This window comes from Artemia sp. Qi Xiang Cuo, chromosome 5 (assembly GCF_049724085.1).
Source record: "Artemia sp. Qi Xiang Cuo chromosome 5, ASM4972408v1, whole genome shotgun sequence".
Classification (NCBI taxonomy): Eukaryota; Metazoa; Arthropoda; class Branchiopoda; order Anostraca; family Artemiidae; genus Artemia; species Artemia sp. Qi Xiang Cuo.
In genome coordinates, this window is record NC_142798.1 from 3,040,318 (window position 1) to 3,062,343 (window position 22,026).

Consider the following 22,026-nt stretch of genomic DNA (forward strand, 5'->3'; position numbering starts at 1 on the left):
TAACCACGTGTTCTCCCTAATGACTCTATGCCCATATAAGGAGTCCCGTTCGGAGTCAATAAGGCCCTTCTACTTGGGTTTGGGGACAAAGGACGTGGGGGACTGGGGGTAAGTTGCCTTTGGATATCTTTGTATTCTCACAAATTGAACTAGAACTTTGAATTTCCAATCAAATGAGCCCTCTCTGAACTTATCCCTCCCATAAAATCCATATATACCCCCAGGGCATAACTTACAATGACTTCCCCCGGGCCCTGGGGGGTTGTATCGATACTAGAGTTTTTTTTTCATCGGATCTTTTAACTATTTTTAACAAAATAGCTATCTCAAAATTTTACCTGATGCATTTGGGATAAAAGTGATTGGAGGGGGTGGGGGGGTAGTTGCCCTCCGATGTTTTTTTACTCTTGAAAAGTGAACAAAAGCTCTTACAAATTAGCCCTCTCTGAAGTATATACGGGCATCCCTTCCATAAGAACCATATATGCCCCCAGGACTTACCTTATAAAGCCTGCCCCCGGGCACTAAGGGAGCTGTGTCTACACCAACGTTTTTTATCTAGCCTTTAAGCTATTTTTAACAAAATGGAGCATCTAAAATTTTTATTTGATGCATTTGGGGAAAAAAGGGCATGGAGGGGGGGGGGGGAGCTAGTTACCGTCCGATATCTTTTGATTCTTAAAAAGTGAACTAGAACTTTCACGTTCCAACCAAATGAGCCCTATCTGAAGTTTATACGAGCATCCCTTTCATAAAACCATATGCACCCCCAAGGAATAACTTACAACGCCTGCCCCTGGGCCCTGGGGGCTTGTGTCGACCCCAGAGTTTTTGTTTTATGATCTTAGAACTATCTTTAACATATCGGCAACTTCAAAATTTTTATCGGATGTATTTGGGGGAAAAGGGCGTGAAGGGGGGCTAGTTGCCCTCCTATTACTTTTGACTCTTAAAAAGGGCACTAGAACTCTCGATTTCCAATCGAATGATTTCTCTTTAAATCTTATACGACGACCGTATCTATTTGAAGTGCATCTGGGAAAAAAAATACATAAATAATAATAAAGTATTGGAGCTGTATGATCTTTATTATAGGCAACGTTATAGCGTTGTTTCTGATTAGCAATGGCTTGATGCATGCCCGCAACTACTTGATTTTAATTCAAGTATTTAACTACTTGATTTTGTTAAGACTTAACATTCCTTTATGTACACTTACGGAGAAGATATTTCCGTAGTTTAAGCAGTGTCGAGGTTACTCAAGCCCCTCATAGCATTTCACATTGCGGCAGCTTGATGTTATGGTATGGAAAAGTCTAGTAGGATAGTAGGAACAAACTGGAGTTTGCGTGTGAGCATTCAATAAATTTTGGATCCAGTCAATGGTGGAACCTGATTGTTGCTCATTGGAATCTGATTTTCTTATATTATGCCGAGCATTGGACGAGTATTGTGCTCGGCAATGTCGTCGTGTATTGGCCTCTTTCACTGAGGTCCGGAGGTATCTAATTTAAATTTAATTAAGTTAAGGAGGTAACTAACTTAAATATTTAGTATTTATGTACGACGAAAAGTCTATACTTATTCAGAACTTGAATTCTTGTCTACGTTCTACATTCTTCTTTTTTGAATAGTTTGCTCATGATCATTGCTATGGTTTAGACAATAATTATGATGGTCTCATGAGTTTTGCGTAAGCCTGTGACAAACACTAGTGTTAAAGGTTACGCTTAACGTGCCTTAACTTTATCACAAAATCACGTGCGTAGTATGAAAGCTACAAAATAGTAGGGGCTACGGCAAACAAAGACATAAGAAAATGATGTATAGGAACGAGATAGAAATAAAAGGTCAATCTTACCTTGAAGCATCAATGAAATAAATAATAAGAGATGTAATGCTCAGGACAAACACTAACACTACCTGAAAGATAAAATAAATTACAATGAGATATGAATGTTGGGAAAAACTACAATTCAGCATAAATTTAAATAACGGGGAAAACCCCCTGTCTTTCCATCATACAAATAACAGAAGGTAAAAGAGTAGGGAATTAATCAAAGACAGTGAAAATTTGTGAAAAGTGAAAACCCCGTTTGGTGTTGTTCTCTCTTCAGTCCTGGTTGAACTTCCTTGAAGTAATGATTCCGGCACTGTTTTAATTTTAACTATAGAGAACACGTTTTCTTTCAAATCTTATCTTATTTTTATATATGCTTACTGAGGGTACTTGGGCGTAAAGCATAAATTTGTAAAAAAAAAAAAAATTCACTGTCTTGGATTAATTCCCCATTGTTTTTTACTTGTTGTTGTTTGTTTGCACAAAATATATTCAAAACTACTATAAAAAGATCACACAATACATGCAAGCAAACCAGGCCATTGAGACATATCTATGACCAAAATGCTGGGTCCAAAAGAAAACACCCCTTCTCTTTCCAGGTGTACTCCATGCTTCACGGTTAATAAAATTGCCAAAATTGACACTAATTATTAAAGCTAACTAAACAATTTGATAAAGAAAATCAAGGCAAAAACATAAATCATGACATGGCATGTACGAATATCATCCGTGTTTAACTTCCAGTAACAAATAGATAATAGGCTACTTCGTTCAAAAGCGTAATACAAATAGAAACGAGAATACGAGAATACGAGAATATACGAGAATACCCTCCCTACGCAAAAGTGTCACTTGTACTTTCCTGAAAACACTTTGAAGTACCATGCCTTAAAAAATAAACTTGGCCCGAAATTTGTATTTATGTGCATTTTGCCTAAATTTACCTGGATGTGTATGTGTATTTACCTATATATTTGTGTATTTACCTGTGTTTTATGTACATTGACCTGTGTATGTGTGTATTTATCTGCATCTATGATTAAAATAAACACAAATAATTGAGTCTTTTCATTCTTGCTGCATTAGGATAAAAATGTGTCATAGTAGGTATAAGTGTCGACATTGCTGTTTTCTTTTTTTACTAGCACTATTTTTTTTTATTTAATATCAGTTAATTAATTTTATCGAGTTGTGAGATGTAGTCAAACAGTTCGTGGTAACGAACTGTAGGTAAGGAGCGAGCCGGCTCAATAGTGACCGAAACTCTAAAAACTGAATTTTAATACCAATAGATACATCAAAAGAATTCGATTTTTATGGTGATTTCAAATATATAAGTTTCATCAAGTTAAGTCTTCCCCATCAAAAGTTACAAGCCTGAGAATATTTGCCTTATTTCCGAAAAAAGATAAAACACCCCCTAAAATTCATAGAATCTTAATGAAGATCCTACCATCAGATTCAGCGTATCAGAGAACCCTACTGTAGAGGTTTGAAGCTCCTATCTGCAAAATGTTGAATTTTGTATTTTTTGCCAGAAGAAAGATCAGGGATGTTTTTTTTTTTTTTTTTCTTCCCAGGGTAATTGTATCGACCCAGTCGTCCTAGAATATCGTAAGAGGGCTCATTTGAATGGAATTTAAAAGTTCTAGTGCCCTTTTTAAGTGAGGGGAATCCTAGTGATATTTATTTACGTCTCCAGCCGTACCATCTTTAGGTATTAAAGTAGACCAAAAAATTGGAGGGCAACTACGCCCCCTCCCGCGCTCACTTTTCCCAAAATCACCCGATCAAAATTTTGAGATTGCCATTTTGTTCAGCACAATCGAAATTTCTAATAACTATGTCTTTGAGGATGGATTAATCCCTCACAGTCCCCGGGGGAAGGACTGCAAGTTGTGAACTTTAGCCATTGTTTTCATATGGTATTTAGGAAGTATACAGACGTTTTCAGGGGGATATTTTCCGGTGGGTGGAGGGGGGGTCAGGGGGAGAAGGGTACGTAGGAGGAAAATTCTACAGAGGAATTTTTCATGGTGAAAGGGAATTTTCCATGAAGGGGTGCCGGACTTCCAAGCATTATTTAAAAAACGATCAGAAATTTAAAAAAAAACAAGTTTTTTCAACCGAAAGTAAGGAGTAACATCAAAACTTAAAAGGAACAGAAATTATTACGTATATGAGGGGTTTCGCTCCCTCGTCAATTCCTAACTCTTTACGCTAAAGTTTTTTTAGTACATTCAAAAGAGTTATCTATTCTAATTAAACCCTCTGTGATTCAGTGCTCATTCTTAAGGAATTGGAACAAAATTTCAACTTTAGCGTAAAAAGCAAGGTATTGACGAGGAGGCAAACAAATACATAATAATTTCTGTTCGTCTTAAGTTTTGATGTCGCTTCTTACTTTCAGTTGAAAAAACTGTGTTTTATTTATTTAATAATTATACAGGGACCATCATCTCGTAACCTCCAACACCTTAAGCTAAAGTTTTACTTTCATATAAGTTCGCTTATATAACAAAAATCACCTTGGTAAAGGTGCACCGCTGTACAGATTTTTGGAGTTTGGGGGTCTATATACCAAAAATAAATTTGTAGGTAAAAACTAAACATATCGTAGGGTGAGGTGGATGTTTTGAAAAATATTGCCCTTATGACGAGAATAGACTGGGTATAAAAGGTTTGAGCTGCTCAAATGTTGTTAGATGATTTGGGGTCTCCGCTCCGTCATAATCTTCTTCGTCCGTCCCTATCCCCGAAAGAGAGTTCCTGCTTTCATTGCCTCATAGTGGCTTTAGGGTGGACTTTTCACGAATTGTCCTAACCAGAACCGTGCCAGAAAACAGCACTGCAGAATTACATAGAGGAGTAGCACCCCTCGAGCAAATTATAGCCTAGATATTGACACAGTATCTGCACTGGATTCTGATTAATGGATTAGTTTTCTGGGTTTTATTTGCTTCGCTGGGCTTTTTTGGGCTGGAAAACTCCTTCCTAGCTAAGTTATCTATTATGGGCTGCCACCCACTGTAGTATAATATTTGTAGGCATGAATATGTAAAAAGTCGGAGCAGATAGGCTTTATACTACTTGTGCAGGATTTTGACTCTTGTTCATGAATAGCATCACCAAGTTTAAAAACCCATGTTGTTACCTAGATTGCCTCAGTAGGCTTATTGCACAAATGCCTCCATGCGTACTGGAGGTCTCAAAGACTTTTTGCTGTCCAGTTCCAAGTCGGCTTTCGCGTTCTATGTAGACTTGAGAGGATATACTGGTCCCAGTCTTGCTCTGGTATTAGGAACTGGCTTTTCCTGAGGCCATAGTAATTTTAATGAATTATAGAATAAGAAAATTGCAAGTTGGAGTATTACGACTTTAAAAAACAACTATCATATTGATATTTTGACTGAAGAATGTAGACGCTTCAAACTGAACTTACTTTGAGTTTCAGAGACTCTCATACCCAGGGAGTAGGAAATATGAAATTAGGTTATCTAGATTTTGTTTCGTCCGGTAGGAAGAATGTGGTGTGTAGGCAGGGAGTACTGCTCATGATGAACAAGGAAGCTGCTAAGTCTTGTCTCGGTTGGGAAGGTATTAGTAAGGTTCAAGGTTCAAGCCTAAGGCGGCTAAGCCCTGTTTAGGTTGGAAAGCTATTAATAATGGAAAACTAATCGCTCATTTTATAATTAAAATGTGCAGAGCATCAGTCATAATAGTACGTGACCCTGCAGAACCGAGTAACGAAGATAGTAGTGACTCGGACGAATTTTAATTACAGTTACAAGAATAAATCGACAGATTCCAGGTAGAAATATGGTGTTTTATTAGGAAATATTAACACTTGGGTCGGTAAAAACATGGATAGATGGTACCCTAGTTTAGGTAAATTTGGTGTATGAAAGGAAACAGGAATGGGACAGAAATTGAGCGAGATTGAGAGAGATTGAGAGAGATTGAGTGAGATTGAGCGAGGTTGAGAGAGATTGAGAGAGATTGATAAAGATTGAGTGAGTTTTTAACAGACTGAGAGCTATTGAAAGAGTTCGAGAGTGATTAATAAAGATTGGGTCAGATTGAGAAAGATTGAGAGAAATTTAAGGAGATTGAGAGAGATGGAGACAGATTGAGTGAAATTGAGCGAGATTGAGGGGAATTGAGGGAGATTGAGAGAAACTGGGAGAAACTAAAAGAGATTGAGAGAGATTGACTGAGGATGAGAGAGATTGACAGAGATTGAGCAAGATTGAGAGAGACTTAAGAGATTGAGCGAGACTGAGTGAGAACTAATCGCTCATTTTATAATTAAAATGTGCAGAGCATCAGTCATAATAGTACGTGACCCTGCAGAACCGAGTGACGAAGATAGTAGTGACTCGGACGAATTTTAATTACAGTTACAAGAATAAATCGACAGATTCCAGGTAGAAATATGGTGTTTTATTAGGAAATATTAACACTTGGGTCGGTAGAAACATGGATAGATGGTACCCTAGTTTAGGTAAATTTGGTGTATGAAAGGAAACAGGAATGGGACAGAAATTGAGCGAGATTGAGAGAGATTGAGAGAGATTGAGTGAGATTGAGCGAGGTTGAGAGAGAGTGAGAGAGATTGATAAAGATTGAGTGAGTTTTTAACAGATTGAGAGCTATTGAAAGAGTTCGAGAGTGATTAAGAGAGATTGGGTCAGATTGAGAAAGATTGAGAGAAATTTAAGGAGATTGAGAGAGATGGAGAAAGATTGAGTGAAATTGAGCGAGATTGAGGGGAATTGAGGGAGATTGAGAGAAACTGGGAGAAACTAAAAGAGATTGAGAGAGATTGACTGAGGATGAGAGAGATTGACAGAGATTGAGCAAGATTGAGAGAGACTTAAGAGATTGAGCGAGACTGAGTGAGATTCAGATAGATTCAGAGAGACTAAGCGAGATAGAGTGAGATTGAAAGATATTAAGAGAGATTGAGAGAGGTTGAAAGAGATTGAGGGAGATTGAGAAAGATTGAGAGAGTTTTAAACAGATTGAGAGCGATTGAAAGAGATTGAGTGTGATTAAGAGAGATTGGGTCAGATTGAGAAAGACTGCGAGAAATTTAAGGAGATTGAAAGAGATTGAGAAAGATGGAGAGAGATTGAGTGAAATTGAGTGAGATTGAGAGAAATTGAGAGAGATTGAGACAGATTGAGCGAGGTTGAGAGAGTTTAATACAGATTGAGCAAGATTGAGAGAGACTGAGAGAGATTGAGCAAGACTGAGTGAGATTCAGAGAGATTCAGAGAAATTAAGCGAGAAAGAGTGGGATTGAAAGAGATTGATCGATATTGAGTGAGATTGAGAAAGATTGAACAGGATTGGGAGGGTTTAGGTGAGATTAAGACAGATTGAGAGTATTTAAAACAGATTTAGAGAGATTGAGAGCGATTGGGAGAGATTTAGAGAGATTGATTGAGATTGAGAGAGATTGAGAGAGATTGAAACAGATTGAGAGAGATTGAGAGTGATTGAGAGAGAATAAAAGAGATTGAGAGAGATTGAGCGAGATTGAGAGAGATTGAGAGAGCTTGAGAAAGATTGAGTGAGATTGAGAGAGATTACGCGGTATTGACTGAGATTAAGCTAGACTGAAAGAAATGGAGAGTGATTGAGAGAGAATGAAAGAGATTGATAGAGATTGAGTGTGATTGAGAAAGATTGAGAGAGACTGAAAGAGATTGAAGGAGGTTGAGAGAGATGGAATGAGATTGAGAGAAATTGAGAGAGATTGGGCGAGATTGAAAGACATTGAGACAGATTGAAAGAGATGGAGAGAGATTAAGAGAGATTTAGAGATATTGAAAGATATTCAGAGAGATTGAGAGAGATTTAGAAAGATTCAGAGAGAGTTAGGGAAATTGAGACTTATTGAGAGAGATTGAGAGAGAATGAAAGAGATTGAGAGATATTGAGCTAGATTGAGAGAGATTGAAAGAAATTCCGTAAGATTGAGAGAGTTTGAGTCAGATTAAGAGAGATTGAGAGACACTGGGAGCAAGGCCGTACCCAGAGGGAGGGTTAGGGGGCTTTAACCCCCAGAATTGCTTGTCTGACTTGTAAACACGTGACAAAAATGGATATAACAAATTTTGTATGTGTTTTTTGTGTGTGTACCGCCCCCCCCCCCCCGAAATTTTTTTTTCATTTAAACACCCTCCAAAAAAAATCCTGGGTATGGCCTTGATTGAGAATGATTGAGCGGGATTGAGCGATATTGAGAGAGATTGAGAGGGATTGAGCGAGATTGAGAGAGATTAAGAGGGATTGAGAGTGATTGAGAGAAATTGAGAGATTGATTGAAAGTCTGATGACAAGTTTCCAGAGGTGGTTTGTAAGGGGAAATTTTACGCCGATGGAGGGGGTTTTCCTGGCATGATTTTATAAACGGTCAGAAATTAAAAATAAACAGCAAGTTTTTTCAAATGAAAGCAAGGAGCAACATTAAAACTTAAAACGAACAGAAATTATTTCGTATACTAGGGGGCTGTTCCCTCCTCAAAAACTTTGTTCTTCACGGTAACGTATTTTGGTCCTTTAAAATAGCTTCTTATTGCAATTAAAGGCCCATGTGTTTCACGAGTCGTTCTTAAAGAACTGGAACAAAAAGTCAAACCTTTGCTTAAAGAGCAAGGTACTGAGGAGGGTGCATGCCCCGTTATATGTTGGTTTATTTTTACTCGTTTTAGGTTTTAATATTGCTCCTTACTTTCAGTTGAAAAACCTGTTTTATCAAACTGAAAAGGGGTACTCCTTACTTACACTTTATTGGGGTTTGACCAAAGTTAAAACGTGAGTAAAGAACAGAAGAACGTAAGGTAAACTTCACATTTTTTCCTTCTTCTATTTATAAGTTTATCATTGGCAGCGCGATAGCACTGCCTGAGTAAAAAATGATGTGGGCACAGTGTATTATTTTTTTTTCTCCATACCCAGGCACTTCGTATCGAAGGAGTTGTCCTAGAAACTTCGAAAAGGGCTCATTCAATTGGAAATTAGAGTGGCTAGTGCCCTTTTTAATAGTCGGAAGTGATTGGAGGGCAAATAACCCCCTCCCACGGCCATTATTCCCGCAAACACACCCAATCAAAATTTTGAGATAGCCATTTTGTTCAGCGTAGTTGATTTTCAAATAGAAAATATGTTTTCAGGAGGAAACTCCCTTACAACCCTCGGGACACGGGTTTTAAGTTGTGCCCTAAGAGCATATAAGAACGATGTTGGCACAACGTATCATTTATTATTTTGTTTTCCTTTAGACCAGGGCATTTCGTATCGAAGGATTTGTCGTAGAAACTTCGAAAAGGGATCATTCGATTAGAAATTTGAGTTGATTGTGCCCTTTTTAATCGTTAAAAGGGATTGAAAGGTAACTAGTATCCTTTCCACGCACACCATTTCCCGAAATACATCCAAAAAAGATTTTGAGATAGCCATTTTGTTCAGCGTAGTTGATTTCCAGGTATAAATTATGTTTTCGAGGAGGATACTCCGTCACAGCCTTCAGGGCAAGGGTTGTAAGTTATGCCCTGGGGGCATATAAGGTTTTTATAGAAGGCGGTGTCGTAGAATCTTCAAAAAAGGGCCCATTCAATTGGGAATTCAAAGGGCTAGTGCCCCTTTTAATAGTCGAAAGTAATTGGAGGGCAAATATCCCCCCCACGCCCATCAATCCCCCAAACACATCCAATCAAAATTTTGAGATGGCCATTTTGTTCAGCATAGTTGATTTCCAGATAGAAATTATTTTTTGAGGAGGACGCTCCCCCAGAGCCTTCTGGGTAAGGGTTGTAAGTTATGCCTCGGGGGCATATAAGGTTTTTATAGGAGGCGTTGTTGTAGAAACTTCAAAAAAAGCTCATTTGATTGGAAATTCAAAGGGCTAGTGCCCTTTTTAGTAGTCGAAAGTGATTGGAGGGCAACTAACCACCCTCTCACGCTCACCTTTTCCCCAAACTCATCTAATCAAAATTTTGAGACAGCCATTTTATTCAACGTAGTTTAAAGTTCTGTAAATAAGGTCTTTGAGGATGAAAACCCCCTCACAGCCCTCAGGGCAAGGGTTGTAAGTTATGCCCTGGGTGCATATAAAGTTTTATAGAACGCGTTGTCGTAGAAACTTCAAAAAGGGCTCATCCGATTAGAAATAGAAATGGCTAGTGCCCTTTTTAATAGTCAAAAGAAATTGGAAGGCATTTAACACCCCTTCCACGCCCACCATTTCCCCAAACACATCTAATCAAAATTTTGAGATAGCCATTTTATCCCACACAGTTAAAGTTCAGGAAATTATACTTTTGAGCAGGACACTCGCCCCCCCCACAGTCTTCAGGGCAAGGGTTATAAGTTATGTCCTGTGGGCATATAAGTTTTTATTGAAATCTTTGTCGTAGAAACTTGAAAACTGGCTCACTCGATTGGAAATTCAAAGGTATAGTGCCCTTTTTAATAGTCGAAAGTAACTTGAGGACAACTAGCCCCCCCTTTCTCGGCCACCTTTTCCCCAAATACATCCAATCAAAATTTTTAGATAGCCATTTTGTTCAGTGTTGTAGATTTCCGGACAGAAATTATGTTTTTGAGGAGGACACTCCCCCACAGCCCTCAGGGCAAGGATTGTAAGTTATCGAAGGATTGTAAGCATATAAGGTTTTTATAGAACGCGTCGTCGTCGAAATTTCAAGAAGGGCTCATTCAACTGAAAATTGAAATGGCTAGTGACCTTTTAATCAAAAGCGATTGGAACGCAACTAACACCCCTTCCACGTCCACCATTTCCCCAAATATATCCCATCAGAATTGTTAGATAGCCATTTTGTTCCACGCAGTTTAAAGTTCAGGAAAATATACCTTCGAGCAAATCACTCCCCCCACAGTCTTCAGAGCAAGGGTTACAAGTTATGCCCTGGGGGCATATAAGGTTTTATTGAAATCTTTGTCGTAGAAACATGAAAAAGTGCTCAATCGATTGGCAATTCAAAGAGCTAGTGCCCTTTTTAATAGTCGAAAGTGATTTGAGGACAACTGACCCCCCTCTCACGCCCACCTTTTCTCCAAATACATCCAATCAAATTTTTTAGATAGCTATTTTATCCAACGTATTTGAAAGTTTTGGAAATTAGGTCTTTAAGGAAGACAACCCATACCCCCACAACCCTAAGGGCAAGGGTGCTAAGTTATGACCTGGGACCATGTAAGGTTCTCATAGAAAGCGATATTTTAAAAACATTAAAAAGTGCTCATTCAATTGAAAATTGAATGGGCTAGTGCCCTATTAATAGTCGAAAGTGATTGAAGGGCAGCTAACCCGCCTCTCACACCCACCATTTCCCCAAACACATCCAATAAAAATTTTGATATGTCTATTTTGTTCAACGTAGTCGAAAGTTCTAAAAATTAGGTCTTTCAAAATGATAACCCCATCAGAGCCCTCAGTGCAAGGGTTCTAAGTTATGCCCTGGGGGCATATAAAGTTTATATAGATAGTTGTTGTAGAAATTTCAAAAGGGGCTCATTCGAATGGAAATTGAAATTGCCCTTTTTAATAGTCGAAAGTGAGTGGAGAGTAATTAACCCGCCTCTCACACCCACCATTTCCCCAGACACATCCAATCAAATTTTTGATATGTCTATTTTGTTCAACGTAGTCGAAAGTTCTAAAAATTAGGTCTTTCAAAATGATAACCCCATCAGAGCCCTCAGTGCAAGGGTTCTAAGTTATGCCCTGGGGGCATATAAAGTTTATATAGAAAGATTTTGTATAAATTACAAGAGGGGCTCATTTGAATGGAAATTGAAATTGCCCTTTTTAATAGTCGAAAGTGAGTGGAGAGTAATTAACCCGCCTCTCACACCCACCATTTCCCCAGACACATTCAATCAAAGTTTAGAAATAGCCATTTTGTTCAACGTATTTGAAATTTCTGGAAATTATGTATTTAAGGATGACAAACCCCCCAGAGTCCCCAAGACAAAGGTTGTAAGCTATTCCCTGGGGGCATATAAGGTTTTTAATGATAGAGCTGGCAAAATGTATCATTTGTTTTTTTTTTCCTTTTGAGCAGGGCACTTCGTATCGAAGAAGTTGTCGTAGAAACTTCAAAAGGGGCTCATTCAATTGGAAATTGAGAGGGCTCGTGCCCTTTTTAATAGTTGAAAGTGATTGGAGGGTCACCAACCCCCCTCTCGCGCCCACCATTCCCCCAAATACATCCAATTAAAATTTTAAGTTAGCCATTTTGTTCAACTTAGTAGAAAGTTCTAGAAATTAGGTCTTTGATGTTTACATCCCCCCCCCCCCCCAGCCCTCAGGGCAAGGGTTGTTAGTCATCCCCTGGGGTCATATAAGGTTTTTATTGAAAGCATTGTCGTAGAAACTTAAAAAGGGCTCATTTGATTGGAAATTGAAAGGGCTAGTGCTTTTTTAATAGTTGAAAGTGATTGGAGAAAGACTAACGCCCCTATCACGCCCACCATTTTCCCAGACACATCCAATCAAAATCTAGAGATAACCATTTTGTGTAACGTAGATGAAAGTTCTGGAAATTAGGTCTTAGAGGGTGACAACCACCCACACAGCCCTTAGGGTAAGAGTTGTAATTTATGCCCTGGGGCAAATAAGGCGTTTATAGGAAGTGTTGTCGTAGAACTCAAAAAGAGCTCATTTGATTGGAAATCGAAAGGCCTAGTGCCCTTTTTAATAGTCGAAAGTGACTGGAAGGTTTGACATTTTTATAGTAAAGATCGATGTTGGTATAATGTATTATTTTTTTTGTTGTTGTTGTTGTTTAGACCAGGGCACTTTTACCGAAGGAGATAATTTGCCAGAACATAATTTGCATTTTACTGGAAAAATACAAATTAATGTGCATATTAAGTTTAATACACATATACTGATATTTAGTAATCAAAATGATAATATTATTTGATTTAATAAAGTTATAAAAGTAAAAACATTTATATTTTTTTCAGTAAAGGTACAAATTATGTTCTGGCCTTGGGAAGGCATATGGGTTTTGAGCCCAACTTATGTTAATTTCTGCTCATTTTGAGTTTGACTCGGTTATTTATTGTAATTTCTGTTCGTTTTGGGTTTCATTTATTTATCGCTGCTGATTTGTGGTAGTTTTAATCTTGGTAGATTATTTGATTTTATTTTTACTAATTTTGTGTTTAATGGAGTTCTTTACTTTTCTTTGAGAAGCTTATTTTGTGGAAAAAGTTTTTTTTAATTAATATATCTAGAAAGACAAATACCATAAGAACGTATTAATCTTCTTTAGTTTATGGTACTACTGCTACTGCTAATATTCTTTTTATCCAACCCTCTCGGGCCCCATCCTCTCAACCCCAAATGGTGTAAGAAGAGATCATGAGGAAGGGTTTAAAGGAAATTGGGGCTTTATCGGAGGGGTACAAATTAAAGCAATGTAAAAAGTGTGGAGGAGAGGGGGGCGTGCGGAGCTGGGTTAGCTCCTGTTGGGTTGATGCAACAGAGTTGTGCAGAGTTGCAGAGCCTCTGTCAGGATGGTGTCATTTTTGCCACCTGTAGCACACAAGTACTAATTTAGCACTATTTCATCATGTGTAGAACTGTTGTACGTGCTATATTGAATGACCAAAGTGTGGCTCTTTTGTCCAAAGTGTGGCTCGGTTTGTAGAACATTCGTGCTGCATTTTTTGTTTTCGTCTTGGACGAAATAATGAAGATTTTGAAAAAAGGCTGAGAAATTAACAAAAAACACGGAGCGCCTTTTTCATGTATTTATTTCGAACGATTGGCGCAAAGTTTGAAATAGCCAGATATAAAATGAAAAAATTGACCCAAATTTATCTAGATACACTTAAACAGACCATGCGCGTGTCGCGGCTTGCGCGAAATACGCAAGCCAAAAATTTCTTGGTATTATAATTCAAAAATATTTTGACTGTAGCATCGAAAATCCTTGTGTAGCACGCAAATTTGGGCAATTTTAGCACTTTAGGAACTGACCGTTTTGGCAACCCTAGTTGGTGTTGCAGTCAGGTTTTAGTAATGCTGTAGTAATAGCATTGCTACTGCTAAAAGTGGCATTACTACTGATACTACTACTATTTGTTTGGGTTTTGTTTTCACTAGGAGTGATTACATAATAAATTCCGTTGCATAATGCCGGGAGAGAGACTATTCTATGGGAAATATAAAGTTCTAGTGTCTTTCTTATGTGCCAAAAGAAACAGTGTCATGGCAAGATACGTCTCTCTGCCTCAAGACAACAATGTTGAACCAATTCGGCCAAAATGCTGTCGAGCAGAAATTTTGATATTGCTAATTGATTTAGAACTATCGAAAAGCTATTTACATGGCCTCCCAGTTTCAGAAACCATATTAACGCACGGAAACCAAATTGAACCAGTTTAAAATGATGTACACAGCCTGACAGTCGGTAAAGCCTGTAAAGAAACAACTAATTAAAGTGCCAAGGACATCTAAATAAGATCATTTTGAGGCCCATGGCCCAATCTTAAGTTTATTCATGTCTAAGAACCACGGTTTGCTAAAATCTTTTCTTTTGGTTGTTTCAAAATTGTAAAAATTGCAAAGCAGTATAAATTTTCGTCAGAGTTTCCATTGCAAACCGTGGAAATACAAAAGCATAATTAAATAATTATATTTGTGAAGGCTTTTGTCAGTAAAAATTAATCTGTTGATCAATCTGTTGATTCCCAAAAGCAACTACAGCTTCAAAAAAGCTACATCTTTTTAAGCTGTTTGATACTATTGGCTTTTAGCTTAGTTTTGGACGATTGTTCGCCCATGTTTCTTTTTTTATTAAATTTGGTGCCCACTAGATCCTTTTCATTAAATATTGAATTCCCGATATTTGCTATTTTTTTTAATGTGTAAATGGTTGTGAGAGTTACCAATTTAAACAGCCAGATTCCATTTTCACTATCCTCGGTACTTTAAGAATTAACCGCATACCGATAAGAGCATGTATTATCGTAAATTCTTTCCTATCAGACAAATGAGCGGTTTATGGCAAGCTGCTACACAATTTCAAAACAATAATAGAAAAAAATGGAGAATATTGATTTTTGAATCCAAAATTCAAACCAGAATGGGATCTCAAGAATTTATTTTTAAGAACAAAGATTATTGGCCATCGTCGGCTAGGAACCTATAGGCATTATCAAGGGTGCTTACGGGTTTTTCGTTCGGGGTGGGGGTTGCAATAAAAAAAAACATTAAAAAACGCATCAATAATTTGTTTACATGCATATTGTTACGTTTTCACGAGTTTGAAAAAAATTTCAGGGGGCTTCTAACCCTGTAATACCCCCCCCCTTCTGGATACGGACTTGTGCATTATTACAGTTAGGAATTTTTGCTTACGCAAAAAGGAGTACATAAGCTAAGGTAAGCTTGAATTGCAAAATTACTTTCATATTGACAGAAAAAAAATCCAATGAAGCTTACGATTGAAATTTTTTAATATTTATAGTGCTTAAAGAAATAAGTTCCCGTATCTACCCCAACAAGTGTACTAGAAAATGGCGTTTCGGTCATGTTACTGACAAAACTGGGGTCTAACCAAAGTTGAAACTAGACCTCCAGTGACAAAAACACTTTCGTGTTGCTGCAACTATGATCAGTGGGTTAGCCATAGCTGCGGTGAAACACAGGCGACTATTGTAGAGCCCCCACTGCATGGCGACAGTAAAGTTAATAAAGTTGTCCACAAAGTTAATAAACTGTTTTCTTCGCATAACTTTGTTGAATCTATTGCAGTCGGAAAAAAGCTGAACTTTATTTAACTTTTCCCAAAAAGTTCAGCCAATAGCAGAAGACTTGTGAAAAATAGCAAAAAAAAAACACAAATAAACAAGTGTGTACATATAGAATACTGTATAGTTGTTGAAATATTTTGCTTGGTAATAGAATAAGGGTTAGACGAAAAAATATTTTCATTCAAGCCTTACTTATTAGAAGGGAAAATACTCTTAAAAAGATAATTTTCTCTGAAAAATTACTGTAGAGTAGAAATATGAAATTCTTGTGTGATCGGGACAAACTTCATGGTGCGTAATTTCATGAAAAACTTTGTTAACTTTGATGACGCCGTGGGAGCCCAGCATGTGTCAAACAGTTCGTGGTAACGAACTGTAAGTAAGGAGCGACCCGGCTCAATGGTAACCGAAACTCTAAAAAACGAAAATTTGATACCAATAGATACATCAAAACAATCAGATTTTAATGATTATTTCTAATATATAAGTTTAATCAAATTTAGTCTTCCCCATCAAAAGTTATGTGCCTGAGAAAATTTGGCTGATTTTAGAAAAAAGGGGGAAATACCCTCTAAAAGTTACAGAACCTTAAGGAAAATCACACCATCATATTCAGCGTATCAGAGAACCCTACTGTAGAGGTTTCAAGTACCCATCTACAAAAATGTGGAACTTTGCATTTTTTTGACAGAAGAAAGATCACGGATGCGTGTTTATTTGTTTTTTGGTTGGTTTGTTTTTTGGTTTTTTTTCCAGGGGTGATCGTATCGACCCAGTGGTCCTAGAATATCGTGGGAGGGCTCGTTCGAACTGAAATTAAAAGTTGTAGTGCCCTTTTTAAATGACCAAGAAATTAGAAGGTAACTAGGCCCCCTCCCACGCTCTTTTTCCCATAGTCCTCTGATAAAAATTTTGAGACAGCCATTTTGTTCAGCATGGTCAAAAATATGATAACTACGTCTTTTAGGATGACTTAATCCCCCGAAGTCCCCGGTGGGAGGGCTGAAAGTTATGAACTTTACCCAATGTTAACATATAGTATTGGTTATTGAGAGTATACAGACATTTTCAGGGGGGATTTTTTCTGGTAGGTGGGGGATTGGGGTTGGTCCAGGGGTATATGGGAAGATCTTTCCATGAAGGAAGTTTTCATGGGGGAAGGGACATTGCTATGAAGGGGGCGCCGAATGTCCCAGCATTTTGTAAAAAAGAGGTAGGAAACTAAATAAAAAAAAACAAGTTTTTCAACTGAAATTAAGGAACAACATAAAAACTTAAAACAAACAGAAAATGTTACGTTTATGAGTGAGTTCAACCCCTTGTCAATACCCCGCTCTTTAAGTCAACGATTTTTTAGTACTTTCATAAGAGCTATTTATTCTAATAAATAGCTCCTTTGTGATTAAGGGTCATTTTTAGAGAATTGGAACAAAATTCGAACTTTAGCTTAAAGAGCAAGGTATTGACTAGGGTGCGAACTCTCTAATATACGTATTAAAAATCTATGAATATAGAAGTTCGTTACGTAAGTTAATTCGTAAGTTACGTATATTTATTACTAATAAAAACGTTCGTAAATAAAATTAAACAAGTTTCGAAAAAGCCATTTAACCAAATAAAAGTAAAATTAATATGCAAGTTTTGTTTTAATTATTCATGTACAGTGAGCCAAAATCAAAACCTGCATTAGTTCAAAAACGTTAAAAAATTAAATTAAAAAAAACAAGTTTTTTTAACTGAAAGTTAGGAACGACGTTAAAATTTAAAACGAACAGAAATTATTCCGTACATGAAAGGGGCTGTCCCCTCCTCAACGCCTCGCTCTTTACGCTAAAGTTTGACTTTCCTCTATTTTTGTTAAACAATAAAAAACTTTAGCGTAAAGAGTGAGGCGTTGAGGAGGGGACAGCCCCTTTCATATACGGAATAATTTCTGTTCGTTTTAAGTTTTAACGTTGTTCCTTACTTCCAGTTAAAAAAAACTTGTTTTTTTATTTAATCTTACTGGGAACAAACTTGTATGTTCTGTTTCAGGTTTTGGCGAAGAATTAGACAATTTAATAAATGCGATTTATTGAAAAAATGGAAAGTTAATCAACTAATGATAAAATGAGAAAATTGTTTATTCAACAAATTACTGGAGAAAGAGCTTCAAATTGCTGTTTTTTTTACGTTTTGTCCGTAAAATACCAAATAGAAACTTAACAATAATTCATTTTTTTTGTAGCCCATAGTGGGATTGTACACGAATTGCTGTGGGTACTGAATACATGGGACACGGTTCGAGACCTGTATGTCTCCGTTGGAAAAATAATATTAATTTTTTTATAAAGTTATCTCAATGATGTAAAAAAAAAACTGAAGCAGGATAAAAACTTTAGATACCATTTCGATGTGTATGCTCCAGTTTTGCATATGCCTTCTTGCTTATTTTCCATCATGTTGCTCAGTGGAAATCTAATAGCTATCAAAGTGAAGTGGTTTTTTTAAGCTGAAAAATAGGGACTCAGTTTCCCAAAGCAAGGATTATTCCGTGCTGACCAAATGGTTAGCATAGCAAACTCTTAAGCGAAGGGTCACTTGTTCGTGTATTGGAACAATGGAAAATGTTTGTATTGGAACAATGGTTAGTGATGTTTCCTTGAAAGATGAGCCAAAATTCCCTGATTAACAGCCCCTGTTAATCCGGAAAAACCACAGGGATTATCGACCGATTTGCCACCAACCACGCACAACACCCCCAACTGATTGCAGAATTTAAGGATATTGGCACTTGAGCTACGCGTACATCATTGGTCTGTATGCGAAAGTTTTCTTTTCCAAGAATGTACAAGAGATACGAAACTATTTGATTAGGGTATGTTACGAGGTTTTTTGTTTACCTTTTTCCCCTTATATATCGTCTTTGATATGAAATTAAGATAATAATAGATAGCCTACTTTTCGAGCTCAGCTCCCTTTTGGCCTTATTGAATTATTTATGTTTGTTTATTTTGTGTGAAATAAAAAATATTAAATCTTGAATAAAAAAATATGAACTTATGTAAGTTTTCAGACCATTTGAAATCATTTAAATTCTGAAAAAAAATTATCTGCAGATATTAGTAGATATTAGACACTACATATTAAGAAAAGATTGATAATGGGTTACATAGCCTAAGCTTTATCTCTGCTGCGTATATGTCAATATGCACCCGAACGGCTGGTGGTGTGCCCGGTACCACAGGTGCAGCACCAGAGGGATGGAAGGGGTGTTGGTTGGTAGACTATCAAGACATTTGTTGAGTGCTTTAATAATAATATAGGTGTCAATGGAAATGTCAAAAAGAATTATTGCAAATGGCAACTTTAGAATTGATTTTTATTGTTAGCCTCATTTCCACATATGGATCAGTTGAGTGCCGAACTTTTTATTTGCTTTTTTTAGCCCTACTTGGTTGAAATACAACAAGCAGCGAAATTAAAAAACACAAGATTTCTAGGTCCAATTTCCGTATTGTTCCTTAAAAATGTAGGAGACAGACACGATTTTTGTTGTTTATATTGAAGACACAACCCAAAATTCTATAGCTATTTCGCATTGATTGATGTCCAAAGACACTACCTTGCGAGCTAGTGCGGTTTATCAATCCCCCACCAAAGATTTTATAGTTTACCTGATAATATCTTCAATTGTTGACATGAATCTAATATTTTTGTTTTATTTTTGAAACTGTTTCTTCTCATGTCTCCCCTTTCAAAATGTCCAGTGTCCTTCCTCTCAATTGAATCAACAATTTTTTTGTATTTTTGAAACTGTGTCTTCTCTTTTCTCCCCTGTCCAAATTTCCAGTGTCCTTCCCCTCAATCCCAAATTAATTAGAAAGTATGTGCCCAAACATCTTGTTCTCTCTAATTAAGAGCGTCTTGGAGAGATAAAAAACGATCTTCTGTGTCATGGAACAAAGCAACTGCTATTGAATATACTTTTTCCCTCATGGATTTCCTAGGGATTTTTTTTTCACTTTCTCATTTTCCAGTGTAAAAAATTTGCACTGAAAAAAAAGGCTACCATTGGAATGCGGAGCAAAATACCTATGAAATTAATTAAGTAACTAATTAATTTACCATATGCTGAATTAATTATCTTTTAAACTACTTTCTTAGTCCATGGTACAATCAGGTAGAGCCTATAGTAAATGTTAAGCTGTTTATATACTTGGTTGTAAGAGCAACACGTGGATTTTCTTCTTAGCGCTGTCCATCCATTTTGCGACTGTAAGAACATAATGATCAACATTTTGTTATTTAAGCTCATTCCTTAAGCAATCCCTGAATGATCATAAGTCAAAATAATGGGAGCATGTCTATATGGAAAAAATTAGGCGTCAGGTGGTTGTTGGAGGGACACAGGCTTCATCCGGGTCAAACTAACCATGCAGAATGGTGACTTGTGTATGTCTCGGATTTCAATTAAGTGTGGCAATAGCCTCAGATCAACAGTCAACGTCAGGATTCCTTAATTTCCAGGTATTTGTAAAAGCCAAGCACTAATAGTAATATACGGGATTTAAAAATGATTCTCTGACATCATAACGTCAGTCTCATATTTGTAATCCCTAAGCTAAAAAACTGCAAAGTAACAGCTTTACTGGAAATCATGCACCATCTTTGGAATTCGTACTTAGTACGTCTTGATTTAGAACAGCCATGCCTTATTTAAGGGAAGTTTGAACTTCTCGGGGGAGGAGTTTATAAGGAGTGGACGCTTGGGGGAGCAGAAGCATATGTAGCTGTTGTCTTCTGGCTGCATAGCGCTGCAGCGAGTTCTTAATAGTAATTATATTAAAAATCTGATTATTTTGAACCATTCCATTGACATTCCCTGAAAGATTATGAGGAAGTGCAAAAGATGCTCGGCAACATGCCTTAATTTTGGTGAAAATTTGTCCTGAATAAACATGGTAATCTCTGCCGTATTATTCTTTGGCGTAATCTGGGTGTAAAATTGGGTATAAATCAAAGCATTCATTTTCTTATGTTTTAAGACTATTATATTCATATGTTTTGTATTCCTATGCTTTGCACCGTTCATCCGTTTGGCTCGGCATCTTTCTATTAATACTTCACCCCATTTAGATGGGTGTAGGCTATACAATCATTTGCTTTGTCTGTAAACTCCTATCATACAACAAAACTCATTTATTTTTATTTTAATAAACAAAAGGCTTAAAACAAGTAAATTAGGTTTTGCTAACTCGGTCAGTGTAACATAAGCCTCGAAAGCCTCGTTCAAGTGCACATTTGTCTCAATTGCTGGATTAGGACGACAGTTTTTTTTTTTTTTTTTTTTTTTTTTTTTTTTTTTTTGCCAAGTAATTACCTCTTAAACATAATATAATTTTTAAAACTATGGTCGTGGGTTCAAACCTTGCGTTGAGTGTTTGTTAACGATATGAACATTCCATTATTAGTAGTATTCCTGTTTTTCTATTAAACCTCTCTGTTTTCGTCATTATATAAATAATTCTTTTATATTATGATCAATTCCACTATCCACTCTTGCCTACCACGGAACGCCCTTTCATATGCACCATTCAGCAGACGTACTTTCACAAAATTTCAAAGAAGTATTCAACAATATTTGAAACCACTTCGTAAAAAAGATATTCAAATAGCTTTTTCTTCATACACTGTCGGAGCCTTTAAAATAGGAGCTGTATCAAACCCAAAGCATCATTTACAATTAATTAGTCTCTTAAAAAGTATTTCAGCACTTTTCCTTTGGCTTCTAAAGAAGTTTCTAATGTATGTGCACTTATTTCTTTCATTTTTACAGCACTATTAAATGCGGATCTTGGTGCCAAAAAACCTAATTGCTGACTCGCGAGGATTGGAAACAGTTTCTTTTAGATTTCCATGAACCTCGATATTCAGTTGAGCAAAAACTGCTCAATTTCGTTTCGCTAAGATAAAGTTTTTACCAACTTAAAAATAGACAGAATAGGTTTTTCTGTTTTTTAAAGCCAGGACCGAGAAGGACTCTCAGATATCAGTAGAAGAAGGTATGAGGCTAAGAATAACATAGCTCATTCCTGTATCCATTGTTGCCGAATAGCATTAAACGATATATGATACCCATGACAAGTAAATAAATAAAAAAAGACAAAGAGGATGTGTCAACAAATCACATGAGCGAATTCTGAAATTATTTTTCGTAAAAATAGTTATTTTAGAGAATTGAGATTGATTCTTTTCTCGACCACATTACAAGACTCTAACTATAAGAACGGGCAATGGTGCCAGGGGATAATTGTCTCCCTCAATCTTTGCTTACCCCCCCACGCTTGGTTTTGAAAAAAAGCCTTTTTTGTATTTTCATTTAAACCCCCCCCCCCTAT

General features: G+C 36.8%; 1 protein-coding gene across 34 annotated transcripts in view; it reads right to left on the bottom strand.

The window, feature by feature from the left end:
• slo (calcium-activated potassium channel slo) overlaps positions 1-22,026 on the bottom strand; it is a 382,388-nt gene that overhangs the window by 348,663 nt on the left and 11,699 nt on the right. For all 34 annotated transcript variants that reach the window (XM_089089291.1, XM_089089290.1, XM_089089284.1 and 31 more), the window contains exon 2: positions 1,862-1,923. In XM_089089291.1, the coding sequence (XP_088945417.1) occupies positions 1,862-1,923 (62 nt within the window). The remainder of the gene's footprint in view (positions 1-1,861; positions 1,924-22,026) is intronic.